This window comes from Pongo pygmaeus, chromosome 23 (genome assembly GCF_028885625.2).
Source record: "Pongo pygmaeus isolate AG05252 chromosome 23, NHGRI_mPonPyg2-v2.0_pri, whole genome shotgun sequence".
Classification (NCBI taxonomy): Eukaryota; Metazoa; Chordata; class Mammalia; order Primates; family Hominidae; genus Pongo; species Pongo pygmaeus.
The window spans coordinates 54,209,548-54,224,173 of NC_085931.1; the positions used below are offsets into that span (position 1 = coordinate 54,209,548).

Genomic DNA, 14,626 nt, shown 5'->3' on the forward strand with positions numbered 1-14,626 from the left:
TGCCATGCTAAGCACCTGCCACTTAGTCGCTCGTTTCATCCTCAAATCGATAGGAAGTACACACTATCACAATCGCCATTTTACAGCCGAGGAAACAGGCTGAGGGAAGTTAAAAAAACTCGCCTGAGAAAGCAAAGCTTCCACGGAGTGGACAGAACTGGTACCCAGGCCTCGCTCCATGACTGAAGCTTTTCCCTCTCCTCTGGACGCCTGGGGGCTCCTGCAGGTCTAGGGCCCTGTCTCCTGGGAGATGCCCAGGTAGTGTCTGCTGATCAAGGGAGTCACAGATGCTGCGACTGCTCCCAGGCTCTGTCTGGCACCGGCCTGGGGAACACTCACGAAGATGGCTGTAATGGTACGGAGGGACAGGCAAGGCTCAGGGGGTCCTGTCCCTGCTGGAACCCAAGGTCCCCTCAGGCCAGGCACTGCTTCTTGGGCAGTGTTCCTCTTTGCTCTGACCTCCGTAAGCATTGCCAAGCACCCACTCCTGGCCAGATCCAGAGACGAGGCAGAGAAGGTTGGGCCCATATCGGACAAGGTGGAGCAGTTCAGGCAGCCAGGCAGGAGCAGCCTCAGGGGTGTGGGGAGAGGAGTTCCCAGCTGCCTTTCTGTGCCCCCATGTCATCATCTCTAAAACACTCACACTGCTCTCAGGGTGGCTGTGAGGTTGAGGTAAACACGGGGCAGAGTGCAAGGCCCAGAGGGAGCTCGGGCTGAGGGTCGACTCAGATTGGGGTCCCTAGCCTGCAGCTCAGGCCCCACTGCTCTCATGGGCGTGGTGGGACCCTTGAAATGGGCTGGCTGTGAGTTCTGCTGATGTCGTGCCCACAGGAGGAACATCACAGCCAGAAATGCTACTGGGCCTGCAGAGCCGCATCCCTCAGGCCTGTTCTGCTCCTAACTTGGGGCCCTGGACTTGGGAGTCCACAGGGCTGGGACTTTGGCCCAGGCTTTACTCATTGGCTATGTGGCCTCCCTTCTCAGGGCCTCAGGGTCTTCATCTGTGAAGTGGGGACAGCTGCCTCCCAGGGCTGTGGGGGAGACTCACTGGAAAGCTGCCTGGAAAGTCCCTTGTAAACTCTAGAGGGGTTGAGCGGTACTGGTGAGGCGAGAGAGCCGGGGCAGAAGGAATGGGCTGAAGATACACCCCCAAGGCTGCCTGAGGAAGAGTGGGTGCCCACAGCTGGGGCAGCCAGCGGAGCCTCCATGAAGGGGGTGGGGTGCATCCCACACCTTCAGGACTGGTTTCAGAGGAGGCTCGTGGTCCTGGGGCTCAGCCAGTGAAAAGGGCAGGTGTGGGCTCTGCCCTAACGGAGGGTCCCTTCAGCCCAAGTAGAACTATCTGTTTTAGGCAGAATAATGCCCCCTTAAAATGCCCACATCCTAATCCCCAGAAACTGTGACCCTACCTGGCAGAAGGGATTCTGCAGATGTGCTGAAGGACCATGAGATGGGAAATTATCCTGGATTATCTGGAGGGGCCCAACGTGATCACAGGGGTCCTTGAGAGTAACCGAGGGAGGCGGCAGAGGTGGGTCAGAAACAGAGCTGTGTGGACTGGGGCGGGTCAGGCTGCTGGCTCTGAAGGTGGAGAAGGGACCGCGGGACAAGCAACGTGGGCAGCTCTAGAAGCTGGAAAGGCAAGGAAGGGGATGCGCCCCTGGGGCCTCCAGAAGGAAACAGCCCTGCTGACATCTTGAATTTAGCCCAGTGAGCCCCAGGTCAAATTTCTGACCTACAGAAGATAATAAATGTGCGTTGTCTTAAGCAACTGAGATTGTGGGCATCTGTTAGCAGCAGCAAGAGGAGCGGAATGCTCCAGCTATCCTAAGCATGCTCCAGGGAGGGGGGCTTGATTGAAGACCTGGAGCTGACCAGCGTGGCGCGCGGCACCCCATCAGCCTTGCCGCAAGCAGGGTCCCGGGGCCTGAGGTAAGCTGCCATGCTGCACCCCACGCTGGGTCCTCAGATGTTTCATGTAAGTCTCCCAGATAATTGAAATTTATCACTTTAACCTGCAAACCCAATTTTAACTGATTATAATGGGAGTCTACAATTGGTTACACGTTTTGGGGCCTCTTTAAAGTAAACGTACTTACTCTGTTCTTCACCTGTGCTCAGGGACTGGGGTGACTATTACAAAAAGCAATTGCTGGGTGCAGCTGAGAACCCAGTGGCCCAGGCTGCCGTGCTGGAGGTATTCTCTCTCTCCGGCCACATTCTAGACTTAACAGCTGCGCCTCCCACTGAGGGCACTCCCCTCCCTCACTGGAGCCAGAATCCCGGCTCTGTCCTGCCCAGCTGCACGGCTGGAACCCTTAGCCCCTCTGAGCCGCAGTGTCCTCCCCTTCATGGTTTCTAAGAGATGGCCACTTTGGCTTGCAGGTTCTGCCAGGGGACGGGGATCTGGGGATCTGAGCATCTGAGCCGCTCTCGTGAGGAGCTGGCCAGAGCTGCAGTCAAGGGCACCGACTCTGGAGCCACGTGGTCCAGGGTCTGACCTTGCTGTGAAACTCCTCAGTGTCTCACTTTTCTCATCTACTGCTGGCTCCTTCTGCCTGTGCCTGTCCTACGCTTCTCCCCTCCCGGAACCCCAAAAGGGGCTCAGGCTGCCCACAGGCTCAGGATCTACTGGGACGAACTGCTTGTGATCCCTCCCATAGGCCAGCAATCCTGGTAGCATGAACATATGAGGATGACCCAGTTCTGAGCCCCTCACCATCTGGGCTGCTCTCCCCATGTAGGGACTGGCTCTGAATGTGATGCTTCAGTGCGCCTGACCAGCATGGGGCAGGATGGGAACGGTCACCTCCTTTACTCTCCATACCTTGCCTCTATTAATACAACGTGGGGGCAGGATGGGAACGGTCACCTCCTTTACTCTCCATACCTTGCCTCTATTAATATAACGTGGGGGCAGGATGGGAACGGTCACCTCCCTTACTCTCCATACCTTGCCTCTATTATACAACGTGGGGGCAGGATGGGAACTGTCACCTCCCTTACCTAACTCCATACCTTGCCTCTATTAATACAATGTGGGGGCAGGATGGGAACGGTCACCTCCCTTACCTAACTCCATACCTTGCCTCTATTAATACAACGTGGGGGCAGGATGGGAACGGTCACCTCCCTTACTCTCCATACCTTGCCTCCATTAATACAACGTGGGGGCAGCCACACCTCATCAGGAGCTACTGGTTAGGGCCTGAAGTCCAGCAGGATCCTATGTCTTTACCCCACAGGCTGTTCTTAGAGGAGATGGTGCTAAGAATGATGAGCTCGTGAGAGAGGGGCTCACTTGTGCTCTAGACTTGAGGCCCCTGGACTGACCCTTCTCAGAAGCCCGGGTCTGGTTCCTAGTTCAGGGGGTGAGGACTTGGCTATTGGCTCTCCCTTTGCTTCATGTTGGAGGAAACCGGAGGAGAAGTCTCTTCTGTCTGGGGCAGGACAAGCTCTAAGGGGTGGTATGGGAGGAGTCTGATAATCATAGAGGTGGGGGTGCAGGAGAGGGTCCCCACCCAGATGCCTGGCACAGAGATCTCCTTGATGTGTTCCTTCAGTCTGCCTCCCAAACCCAGGCTGAGGCTACCTGCATTCTCAGGGCCTCCCTCCACACCTCCTGATCCCGCTCCGGGGTCTGGTTCTGGGCCTTTATCCACTGACTCTCATTGTTGAATGCAAGCACAGAGGCCCTCCTTCCCACCCCTGCACCACCCATTTACGTGATGCCAACTCAGCACGGCCCCTCTTCCACCACTCATCCTCTTCCTGGGAAGGTCGCGGGCTACCTGAGGGGCCCAGCTCCTGGTCCTGCCTGGCTCTGGAGCTCTGGCCTCAGACAGTATTGCCCGCTTCTCGTAAGTGAGACCGAGGGCCCTGGGCCCCCTGAGACCTTAGAGTAGCCTCAGAACACTGACAACTCCGGGGCTCCCTCCACCTGCCTCCAGCCACCCTTCCAGAAAGTCCATAGCACTGACTCATGCCTGCCTGGAGGGCAGTGGTCATACCTGTTGGCTGGGGCTGAGGCTGGAGGCTCAAAGCCAACCCAATCTGCCATCTTCAGCTCTTCCCAGGCCAACCCGGACTGCCCAAGTCAACAAGACAGACCTGTTCAGAGAATTTGCGGAGAACTAGCTTCCAGCCTGAGCTTGCCCTGTCGGCCTGTGTGACCAGAGGTGAATGCTCTGACCTCTCGGGCCCTTACTCTTCTCATCTGAGAAAGAGGCCGCACCTGTCCTGTCTAGCATGGACTTAGGGTTCATAGAGCACCGTCAGCCAGACCCATGAGCTCCTCGAAGCCCCTAAGGAGTGGGCAGGCCTGAAGCTTCCTCAGCAGCACACAAGGCCATATCCCCCGTGGCCCCTGGACCTCCTCCTGCTTCCTCTCTAGATGCCTGGGTCCCCCTGAGGTCCGCATGAGGGCCATGAAACAAAGCCACTTCTCTGGGACCTTTAGGCTCTGACCTTCACGTGGCCCTGCAACCCTGATGCTTGAGACAGCCCACACGGTCAGGACTTCTGGGTAGAGCTAAGCCCTGTAGGGTGGTGTGGGACCTTGGGCAAGCCAGGGCACCCCAGCGAACCTTAGCCTCTTCCTCGGAGAAATGGAGACCGCACTACCTGACCTCAGAGCTGCAAACACTGGTGTGAGCTATCTGAGAACCATGAAGAAGGTTGTGACAACCCTAGGCGACCACAGCTATGCTAAGGAGGTCCTGGGCAGCTGGCAAAGCCCGGAGGCCAGCAAAACAGCAGAACTGACTGATAGAGAAGAATGAGTAGATGAGGAAGTCTGCTTTCCACTGTGCACACTGAGCTCTGTCCAAGAGCAGTGATTTCTCCTCTTCCTTCTCGTTCTCCTCACATCGGTCCCTGATCAGCCCTGCCAGCAGGCCTCCCAAGACACCTTGAGCAGCCTCTGAGAAGGAGGTGGCTTTTTCCCTGAGAGGTCCTGGAGGTCCTGGCCGGTAGCTTCCCTCCCAGGAGAGGAGATGGGTAAGGACTCTCCTGCCCTGACCCGTCTACTCAAATGCCCTCTTTTGTGGCTGAGTCTCAGCACTGCTTTGCTGATCCTGGGAATCCTAACTGTGAATGTGGGTGTTTACGCAAGTCGGGGAGCTTTATGACACACGTCTCCTTACACGCACAGGCCAGTGGATACTAGCCCTGGGTTCTTTGCTACAGACACACAAACAAAGAACAAACGTGTTTGATGGAGGATAAAAACTTTAAAAAGGAAAAAGTGAGTTCACATCTGGAGTGGAGCCCCCCGCACTCACACGACACGCAGGACTGCACACACGTGGGCACACCCCACAACAGACATATGCCCCCACACGCACACGTCACACCCACACACAGCACACACACGCCCATGTCCACATGCCAGCGCACACCCGAGACACACATGTGCACACACACACACAAGTGCAAGTACGACAAAGGAAGTGGAAGAAAAGTGTTACCCATGAGTAGCCGCCGTTTCACCCGCTTGTCCACATCAGCTACTGACGTGGCATTGAACTGAGAGCGCTCAATTGCAGCCTCATCCTTCTCTAAAACACAAGTAAGGGACAAACACGGAGCCAGTGGTTAATGACAGCCCACTTCCCGCGGCCCAAGACAGTCAGCCTCTTGGCGTGGCGCACGCAAAGCCAACACAACACGCCGGCCAGCTTGGCATCCTCGCCAAGGGGCTAATCCCAGGAACCTCCAAGGTGGGGGTGTTCAGGGCAAAGCAGAGAGGCAGCGAGGGCGGGGGCGGGGGGACGTGCAGGAAAGGAGGAATGACCACAAAGTGACCTGGGACACAGAGGGGACTCAGGGCCCATGGGCAAGCAAACAGAAGGAGGCTGAGGTCAGGGCAGACGGGACTCGTCCGCAGAGAGTTACAGAAGCAGAAAGCACCACCATGGTGCTTTACGGAGACACAAGTGATTACAGACCCCAGTGGCTCAGGCTGGAGAGGCAGGCACAGGACAAGGCACAGGACAAGGGGACAGGGCCACAAGGTCCGGTGATGGATGCACTGAGACAGCAGAGGCTCTGTCACAGGGACATGAAGGGGTGTCAACACTCATGCAAAATTAAGAACAAAACATAGGACACACACACGCACACACATAATGGATCCAATAGAACAGACACAGAAAAACCACGGGATCGATTTGGGCAGCGCTGGTTGCCTGCTTGTCTATAGAGGACTAGGGCTAAACATTCAAGTGCTCAACAAGGGGATGCAAAGAGGGATCACTTATTTTAGGAGCATGCGGAGGAGAAGCGGCCCCGAGCGGGCTAGGAGCATCCTGGCTATGCCAAGAGGCTTCCTGTGGAGGGGCAGGTGAGGTTAGCTGGGTTGACTTTCTTTGCTCAGAGGGAAATATGTGGAGACATTCGTTCCCAAGGGGGACACGGATGAACAGTGGGCGAAGGCAGGTGAAGGCATCTCTTCCTGGCCGGGAGTAGAAGTCGCAGCAGCAGAGGCTGGGTAAGGTAGGTGATTTCTAACGAGAGGGGAGGGAAGGTGGGGCTGGGGAAGTTAATTTAGAAAGGAGATCCAAGCAGGGGCCTTCACATGCAGTAGACATCGAAAAAGAAAAAAGCAAGAAAGGATGATTCAGGTGGACAAGACAAGATGTGTTAGACAAAGGCTGGGTGTGTCTGGCCCGGCAGCCGTTTGCACTGCCCCCGCGGCCACAGAGCTGGCTCCAACAGAGGTGGCAAACCCTGCGGAAGACCTCGAGCAGACGAGACAGGAGGGAGGCTGGGTGGCCCGGGAGAGCCCCAGGCAGGACAGTGGAGGGAGAGAGGCCGGAGGAGAGGAGGTTCTAGATGGGATCAGGCTGCAATAGAGACACTGGTCTGAGACCGGGTTTGGCTTTTAATTCTTTTTTAATTGGTTGGTTGATTTGGTTTGGCTTTTGGCTCTGAAAATAATTAATGAACGTCAGTTATCAGACAAGACAGGCAATCAGGGACCATCACCAGAAAAGCAAGAGAAATGAGATAAAAATGAAATAAAAAATGGTTGTCTGAAAGAAGAGACCACACAGAGGAAGGGAGGGCCACCGCAGGCAGCAGAACCCGTGATGACAGCCCTGGACTACAGAGGTGACAGCCTGGTGCCCGCCCGGGCCCTGCTCCCTGAGACCCAAGGGAGCAGCGTCCTGGGGGACAGAGCGGGGGCACATCCTGGCCTCATGGGCTTCTGTCTGCCGACCAACCCTGTCCTGTCCCCTGAGTCTCCCTCAAGAAGTATCTTCCAGATTGACAATAAGAAATGGGGGCTTAAAAAAAAATAACTGACTTGCGTTGGGTTTCTAAAGTTTGCCTGCACAGAAGGGCTGAACTCCGGCACCAACTTTGAAACTCCACCCTTTCTCAGTTAAAAAATCTGCTGCTATTTTTAAGTGGGAGAAAAAAACCTACTAGTGATTATGGCATGAAATAATCACAAATATTCAAGCTTCCCCTTGGAAATAGGGACCAGGAGGAAGGAGGTGACGGAGACTCAGATCAAGACTCCATGTGACAGGTGAGAGACGGGCTGGGGCAGCGGCGGGAAGAGCGGACTTCAGGTTGGGGAGAGAGGCCAGCAGGGGCCCAGCAGCTCGGAGAGACCAGCAGTGAAAACACCACACCCACGCAGGGCCCACACTGCCCATCTCCCCTGGAGTTTAGACAATGACCACTCAAAGCAAAGTTCTGAGGAAACCTCTTAGTTCTCCAGACGGCTGTGGGCAGCTCCCATGGCTAAGCTGGCTGTGTGCAGTTACCTGAATCTGGCTGTTTTCCATATTAGGGGAGGAAACACCTATGCTTCTGGAACAGAAGGTCTTAGGTGTGTACACCTCCCTTCTCCCCACACACCCCCTGCCTGGGGCCACCCCTCACTTCCAGGACGAGGACGTGCAGAACCCCTGCTGCTAGGGAGCCCACGTTAGGCGTCGCCAGGGAACACAAAGCAGAAGAGCCTGGTCCTGGGGGGCTGCAGGCCCCAGAGAAGTCTCCCCAGAAAGCCTCCCCAGGGGCGCCGGCCATCCCCACCATTGCCATGGGCTTGCCTTTCCTTGTTTCCCTGAAGCTTCCTTCTGGGGAACCCGGACGTGGCAGGGTGCTGGCCCTGCTGGTGCACTCATGGGGGGTGGGGGGCGGGAGGTGCAAGGGTGGTGTGCGGCAGAGGTGCCTACTTACCGATGCACGTGCGACCGTCTGAGTGGAGGGCGTACTTCTGGTGGCAACCACACATGGGGCCTGTGTCTGTGTCCTCACAGCTGTGCTGGCAGCCTCCGTTTCCATAGTTACAGGTTACTAGTTAGGCCCAAAGTGTACACACGTGTGTATAAACAGAACAACAAAAACGGTTAGTTTGTCGGTGTTGGCTGCTGCCTTCAGGGTATGGGGAAACTGAGGCCTAAGGGCATCAGTGGGTAGGGTCATGAGGCTTGCCGGGCAATGGGGATGCATTTCCCTGCACTTCAGCCCCTCCAGGGACCCTGGAGTCACTCACTCCCTAGAGCTGAACTGGGGTGGGACAGAATGGACTTGGGGTCGTCTGGGCTTTGATCGGAGCAGGCACAGAGCTGATGCGCTCAGACCGTGGTAGATGAAGACAGCTTCATCCTTCCCAGGCTGCAGGACACTTTACAGCCACCTGTCTTGATGGGGCAAATGTTTGTCAATGCCAAGACATACTTGTCAAGCTGTCGGGGGAGGGACATGGTGGCCCGTGGTTCCAGGTGACCCTCATTTCCTTAGTTCTGGCAGAGCTTTCCTTCCTCTGCCTGTCTTGGGGTGTGTGGATGTCTCCACAGAGGTCCCCCCTCAGAGTCCTAGGGGCCACCTCAAACTCTGTCCCCTCAAAGCCCTAATCCTCCGGGAGCTCGGCAATGTCCCAACAGACAGACTTAGGCAAATTAATGTCATCTGAGGTACGGTTTTGAAAATCACCTAAATAATAACCACGTTACATTGTTTTCAATGCCTGTGGCCTGGAGGATCTGGTGCCTTTCAGCCCAGAATCCCAAGATGTTTCACAACATCAGCAACCTGGGTTGGCTGAAAAGGGGGCAGAACAAAAAGGAGTCTGAAGTAGAAAAAACTACAAATTCAAGTTTATTTAAACACATGGTCTGTTTCCAGGGTGAGAGAGAGCACTAGAGGGGAGCAAGGTGACCCAAGTGCTCCCCAGGGGGTGTAGGGCCCCTGCCTTGTGATGCTGGCGAGACAGCTTCACGCCCATCATCCGAACGCAAATGTGCACCAGGGCTTCAGTAGGGGCGTGTTCTTGGATACTTTAGCCATCTGTCCAGAATTCAAGCTACACTCTAATTTATTTGGCAAAATCCTAATGATCAAATATGCAAAAATAAATCTCAGACCAACTATGGTTAGAGGGGGCAAAAATCCCAAATCCTGAGAGTTTGAATGAATGATGTTCTATTCGGTTGACCCCTGAGCACAGCTGGTACCAGAGGGAAGTCAATTGGTGGCAACTCCCAGAGAAGGATCTCAAACGTTTCAGAACTGACTTCTCGGCACTCCTCCTTTCACAGAGACCGACGCAGAGCCTTCCCGCCCACCTGTCCTGAGTGATGGGGCACCTCAGGCTTGGACACATACCGTCTCCACAGCGGGCGAGGAGGATGTCAAGAAAATGGCTTGATATGGGGACAGGTGTCTGCTCAGTGCCTCAGATGCTGTCCTCTGCAACCAGAGGCTCTAAGAGGCTGCTCCTTCTTCCACAGGGAGCTGAGGACCATCCAGAGGAGGGAGCTGACTTCTAGGGGGAAATTTCAGGGACCTGAAAAATGCTTCCAGAAACACAACTGGGCTTCAAGCACAAAGCCCTCCAGCCTCTTCTCCTCAGGAGTGACTCTTCTCCAGGGTGGAGCTGGCACCCTGGATGACAGCTCAGCTTTCATCTCTCAACAGCTCGTCTCAATGGCCAGGAAGGAACCCAGGGAAGCCAGGGGTTCCGGGAGGCTGCAGCTCTGCGCAGATCTCAGGCAATGGGGAGAGACCCAGGTGGAACCCACTTTGGGCTGGACGTCGTGTGTCTTTCTAGGACCCAGGAGATTCCCGTTTCAGAGTGGGCAGGGGTGCAGCTGGGGAGAAGGCAGTTCTTCTTGAGCTCCAGGCTCCTGGAGGCAGGCTGTGCCCCAAAAGTGACTCTAATGAGGATGGAGGCCTGCCTGAGGCAACTCGAAGGGGATCCAGGCTCAGGGACCCTTGTTCCCTCCACAGTCATTTGTGCGTCTCATAGACCCCCAAACGTTGAGCCTTCGAGTACTGGAGAGTCTACAGCTTGTACACAGAGATGTCTGAGCTCAAGCTCTGGTGAGATGGACAGAAGGATGGAGAAAACCTCCTCTGGCTCTGGCCCTGGAGTGGGTCCTGGGCTCTGGACGGATGACAGCTTGGTTCAGAGCCCTGCAGTCCTCCAGAGCCACAGAGGCTGGTCGGCTAAGCCAGGCCTCAGCCCCCAACCCAGCTTGAGATCTGGAATTTCCTGGAACGCAAGTGACTTCAAGGACTAGAGCGAATGCCTCAGAGTTAACTTCTCACCAAGCTTGTCTCATTAACCTCACAGAAGCAGCCAAAGCTGGGCTCGCTGGGCAGCTGCCTGTGCAGGCCCTTCACGGGAGGCCTCAGGCCCCGGAAATCACATCAGGCTCTCCATACCTTGGTGGTATTCAGCCACCCACGGAGAGGGTGGGACTGCTGTTTCTTAAGCCAGCACATATTCCAGGCAAGGGTTGAACCCTTCCCTGGCGGGGGCAGCTGGGGTGAGGGTTGCGGGGGGTGTCCTAGCTGCTCACAGGGCCCTGCCTAGTCCCTGACCTCTCGCACCAGGCTGGCGCTCAGAAGATGCTCTCTGAGCAAACTCCTCCTTGTAGTGCTTGTCTCAGACGTACTGCGGGGTCAGGGAGCAAGCCGCCCACAGCCAGGCCACCTGCAGCCTCTCCCTGGCACTGGGCTCAGGGCCCCGTTGGAGCAGGCCCTCGGCCTGTCTTCTGCCTAAGGGAATGCACTGTCCTTCTGGCCAGGGTTATCCACAAGCCTGTTGACGCCATGAATTTTTGACCTTGACCTTTCTCGTGAGGAAACTCAGATCACACAACACGGGGGACTGGGAAAACTGGAGTCAGCATATCTGTTCTGAGGTGACCGGGGGCAGAAGACTTCTCTGCAGCTAAAGGAATCCATCTGGTGTGGAGAGGGGGCCTGGATGGAGCCCTGGGGCTGGAGGCTGGCACTTCTAATCGAGACTGCCCCTGTTTGGTCCTGCCCTGGGTGACAGTATACAGGCTTATCTTGGCCACCCCACAAGAAAGAGCCAGGAACACAGAGAAAGGTGGTCCGCCTCTTGGACCATACCTGGGACAGAAGGAAGCACCTTCACTTTGGAGAATGGATGAATCACATCTGGTGCACGTGGGTCCCCAGGGCCTTGGTGACTGTTCTAGGAGACCAGGAGTTGGGAAAGGTGTGGCAAGGCACCCACAGGAGAGCTGATGACAACTGAGAGGATCAGTGACTGTGGATGATGGACCAACAAGGGCCAGCTGTCCTCTCCATAGAATGACGGGTGGAAGAACGGTCATTTTCTTTATGACAGCAGAGAAGCCTCAGTCTCTCATTTCCACAGCTCGGGTGAGGACCACCTTCTCTACTGGGAGTTGGAACTGGACACTTCTACCTAACATTTTTCTGCATTAGAAAGTGGGCTTGATATGAGGCACTTGTCTCTTGCCAGAGATGGAAAGTGCTTCCAGCAGTCTTCTTTGGCTCTTTGTAAAAAAGGGCAAATATGACATCGCTTTGGGTATCCCTAGTGCCCTCATCTCCCACGAGGAGAGGCCCATCCCACCATCTCCCCACGTAGCTGTGGGGAGGATGCACTGGCTCCCAAGCTTCTGAGTTCAGCCATCGTTCTACTTGGTTTCCTGGCTGCTACCCCTACTGGGGAATGGGGTGACCCCATTAAGAGGCTGGACTACACGTGGGCCCTGTAGGCAGACCACCAAGCAGATCCTGAAATGGTGTCTTTGGCCAGAGGCCTCATTCAGCCCAGATCTCCCAGAGTATCACCATCTGCAGTTAGCCTTGCAGGGGTCAAATTGTGAGTTCTGATCTTTACATTTTATTTTAGAGATGGGGTCTTGCTGTATTGTCCAAGCTGGACTCAAAGTCGGGCTAGAGTGATCCTCTGGCTTCTGCCTCCCAAGAAGCTGGGATTATAGGTGTGCAGAGTTCTGATCTTTGGTCCCAGAAAAAAGGTCAGCAAGCCCGGAATGGGACCACTTCAGAACTATACTCTTTTCCTTCTTTGTACTACTCATTACCAGGGGCTTCCCAGGCCCATCGAGAAACCTGGTCTTATAGACCTCTGTGCCACGGCCCCGCCACTCCTGCTGGAGAGCTTAGGCTCAGGGGCTGCCATAAGATCCAGCCCAGCTCCTGGGGCTACACTGGTGGTGTCGTGCTTGGTGCAGAAAACCCCAAGGCTAGGGTTTACAACCCTTGTCCCTTATGCCCTATCAGGCCCCCTTCCACAGGCCCTGCCCTTCTCTCCACCCCACGGGGCTGGGGACCCTCCCTGGCCAAAGTCCAGCAGACTGGACAGACCCTCCAGAAAGCAATGGCAGGAGACGCATGGGACGTTTGACCCATCTGTCTCCCTCTACCTACGTGTGCAGTCCTTCTGGTTTTGGGCAAGGTCAAAGCCGGGCCTGCAGTCGCAGGCCACCCCACCTTTGGGCGTCTCCCGGCAGATGTGGGCACAGCCGTGGTCTTTGTTCATGCAGTTCATACCCTCTGGGAAGAGAGACAGACAAGAGACGGGTTGGGGACCAGGCAGAGAGGGAGAGAGAAAATTTCAGGCTGAAAGGGGATAGCCAATGATATGTAACAATCAAATGGGCTGTCATTGCATGTATCATGCACACACACGCACGTGCGCACACACACATATGCGTGTGTGCAGCAGCCATCTACATGGATATCCCTTAGGGAGAAAGCAAGGGCACGGTGCCTGGGTCTAGATTCAGGCTTTGCTCTGTGAGTTGCACCGTAAATGGCAGCTGGTGACCCACGGAGACCAATCTCTTGCTCTAGGTCAGATTGCGGGGCGTGGTCTGTAGAACTACTTTTGTGTCAGGGTGATTTGCTCCCCTCTCCTGAGCCACCCATGGTTCTAGGGTACCCCCCACCCGCCCAGCAGACTGGATCTCCCCTCCCTGTCTGCCTGGAGTGGCTCATACCCCCTTCCGTTGACCTCAGTTGATGTTTATCTTCCTGGTGATTTGTGAGGCGTTTCTAGAATTTATGAGGTCAGGGGTCAAGTGAGAGGTTGTAGGTCACAAGTCCATCAAGAGGCCAAGGCAGATGAAAGGGAAGAGCCTCTGTCTGCCAACCCACCGGCTCTGTGACCTGCCTTCCACCTCCACCCACAGGAAGCTCAGGCAGGAGTGAAGATGGCTCGGGGAGCAGCAGTGAAGGCTGCAGACGGCGAACACGCACTGGGCGACCTCCTTCCCCTGGGACACACCGGCCTCTTGTTCCAAGGGAGGACTGGCTCAATCCTGACCCCGTCCACTTTAAATATGGGTATGCAGCAACACAGAATAGATTTAAAAACACAAACACCCTGCTAGTTGTAATAAAGATAAAAACGTCTAAAGTTAAAAATCAAACAAACAAATGGAAATGAGGAAGCCTGCATTTTGCCCAGCACTGTAACTCCTGGTTTCACCTGATTTTGCGACTCATATTTCCTCACCTTGATTTTCTCACTAATCAATCAAATTGTTGGAATGACGCAGAGTCTAACTAAGCAACAAGTTAGCACGGAAAGCGCTTTCATGCCGCCGTCCTGCACAGAAGCTGCAAGTTCACACGGAAAGACCCTTTCGCTGGCTCGATTCCAAAACAGCATCAGTGCCTGAGTTGCACAGATAGTGGCGTGCGGTCAACGCTTAACAGCCGGCAGGGGTGGAGGCTGATTTGCAGTATTTACCAATTTACGTGGGATAAATACGCCAGCCATGGCTAATTTCAAGGTACCAGGGAGATGTCGCCGAGGGTAGAGCTGGGAACAAATGTGCACAGTTGGCTCTCACAAGCTGAGACAAGCCAGCCATAGCACGTCCCTTTCTTAGAAAGGTCGTTGTAAAGTCAGGCAGATGTAGGTGTGAATCTGGCTTCCTTTCTGGCTGTGGCCTCGGAGACAACTGCTTCCCTTTTCTGAGCCTAATCTTAGAACGGGCAGGATCACCTATGTCTCATGGAGGAGCTGTGCAAATTAAATCCAGTTACAGACAGGAAATGCCAGGCAATAAGAGACGAGGTCTGTCTGTGGGGGCACTGGCTCCTGAGGCCGGTGTCTCTCCCGCAGGTCTGGAGACAGCGTGGCTCCTCCCTGGGGCCTGGCTGGACCAGGCGGCCAGAGGCGGCTCTCGGTAGAGAAACCTTCCCAGGCTACTGAGACATGTTCAGTCCCTCATCAGGTCTTCTGGGAGCCTCCTGCCCTGGTAAGGGTTTGGCCAGTGGATGGTGGCCAGCAAGCCGTCTCCCTGACTGTTACTGATGGCTGTTGTCAGTGGTGGGCTGAGTCCAGGGT

General features: G+C 55.3%; 1 protein-coding gene across 2 annotated transcripts in view; it reads right to left on the bottom strand.

Annotated features, from left to right (window-relative positions):
* The window catches only part of SCUBE1 (signal peptide, CUB domain and EGF like domain containing 1), a 147,508-nt gene that overhangs the window by 55,482 nt on the left and 77,400 nt on the right, over positions 1–14,626 (bottom strand). Inside the window, exons 5-7 of one of the 2 annotated variants that reach the window (XM_063662988.1) lie at positions 12,697–12,822; positions 8,197–8,313; positions 5,469–5,558 (exon numbers count right to left, since the gene is read on the bottom strand). In XM_063662988.1, coding sequence (XP_063519058.1) covers positions 5,469–5,558; positions 8,197–8,313; positions 12,697–12,822 — 333 coding nt within the window. The remainder of the gene's footprint in view (positions 1–5,468; positions 5,559–8,196; positions 8,314–12,696; positions 12,823–14,626) is intronic. The other variant, XM_054470024.2, reaches the window with a different exon arrangement.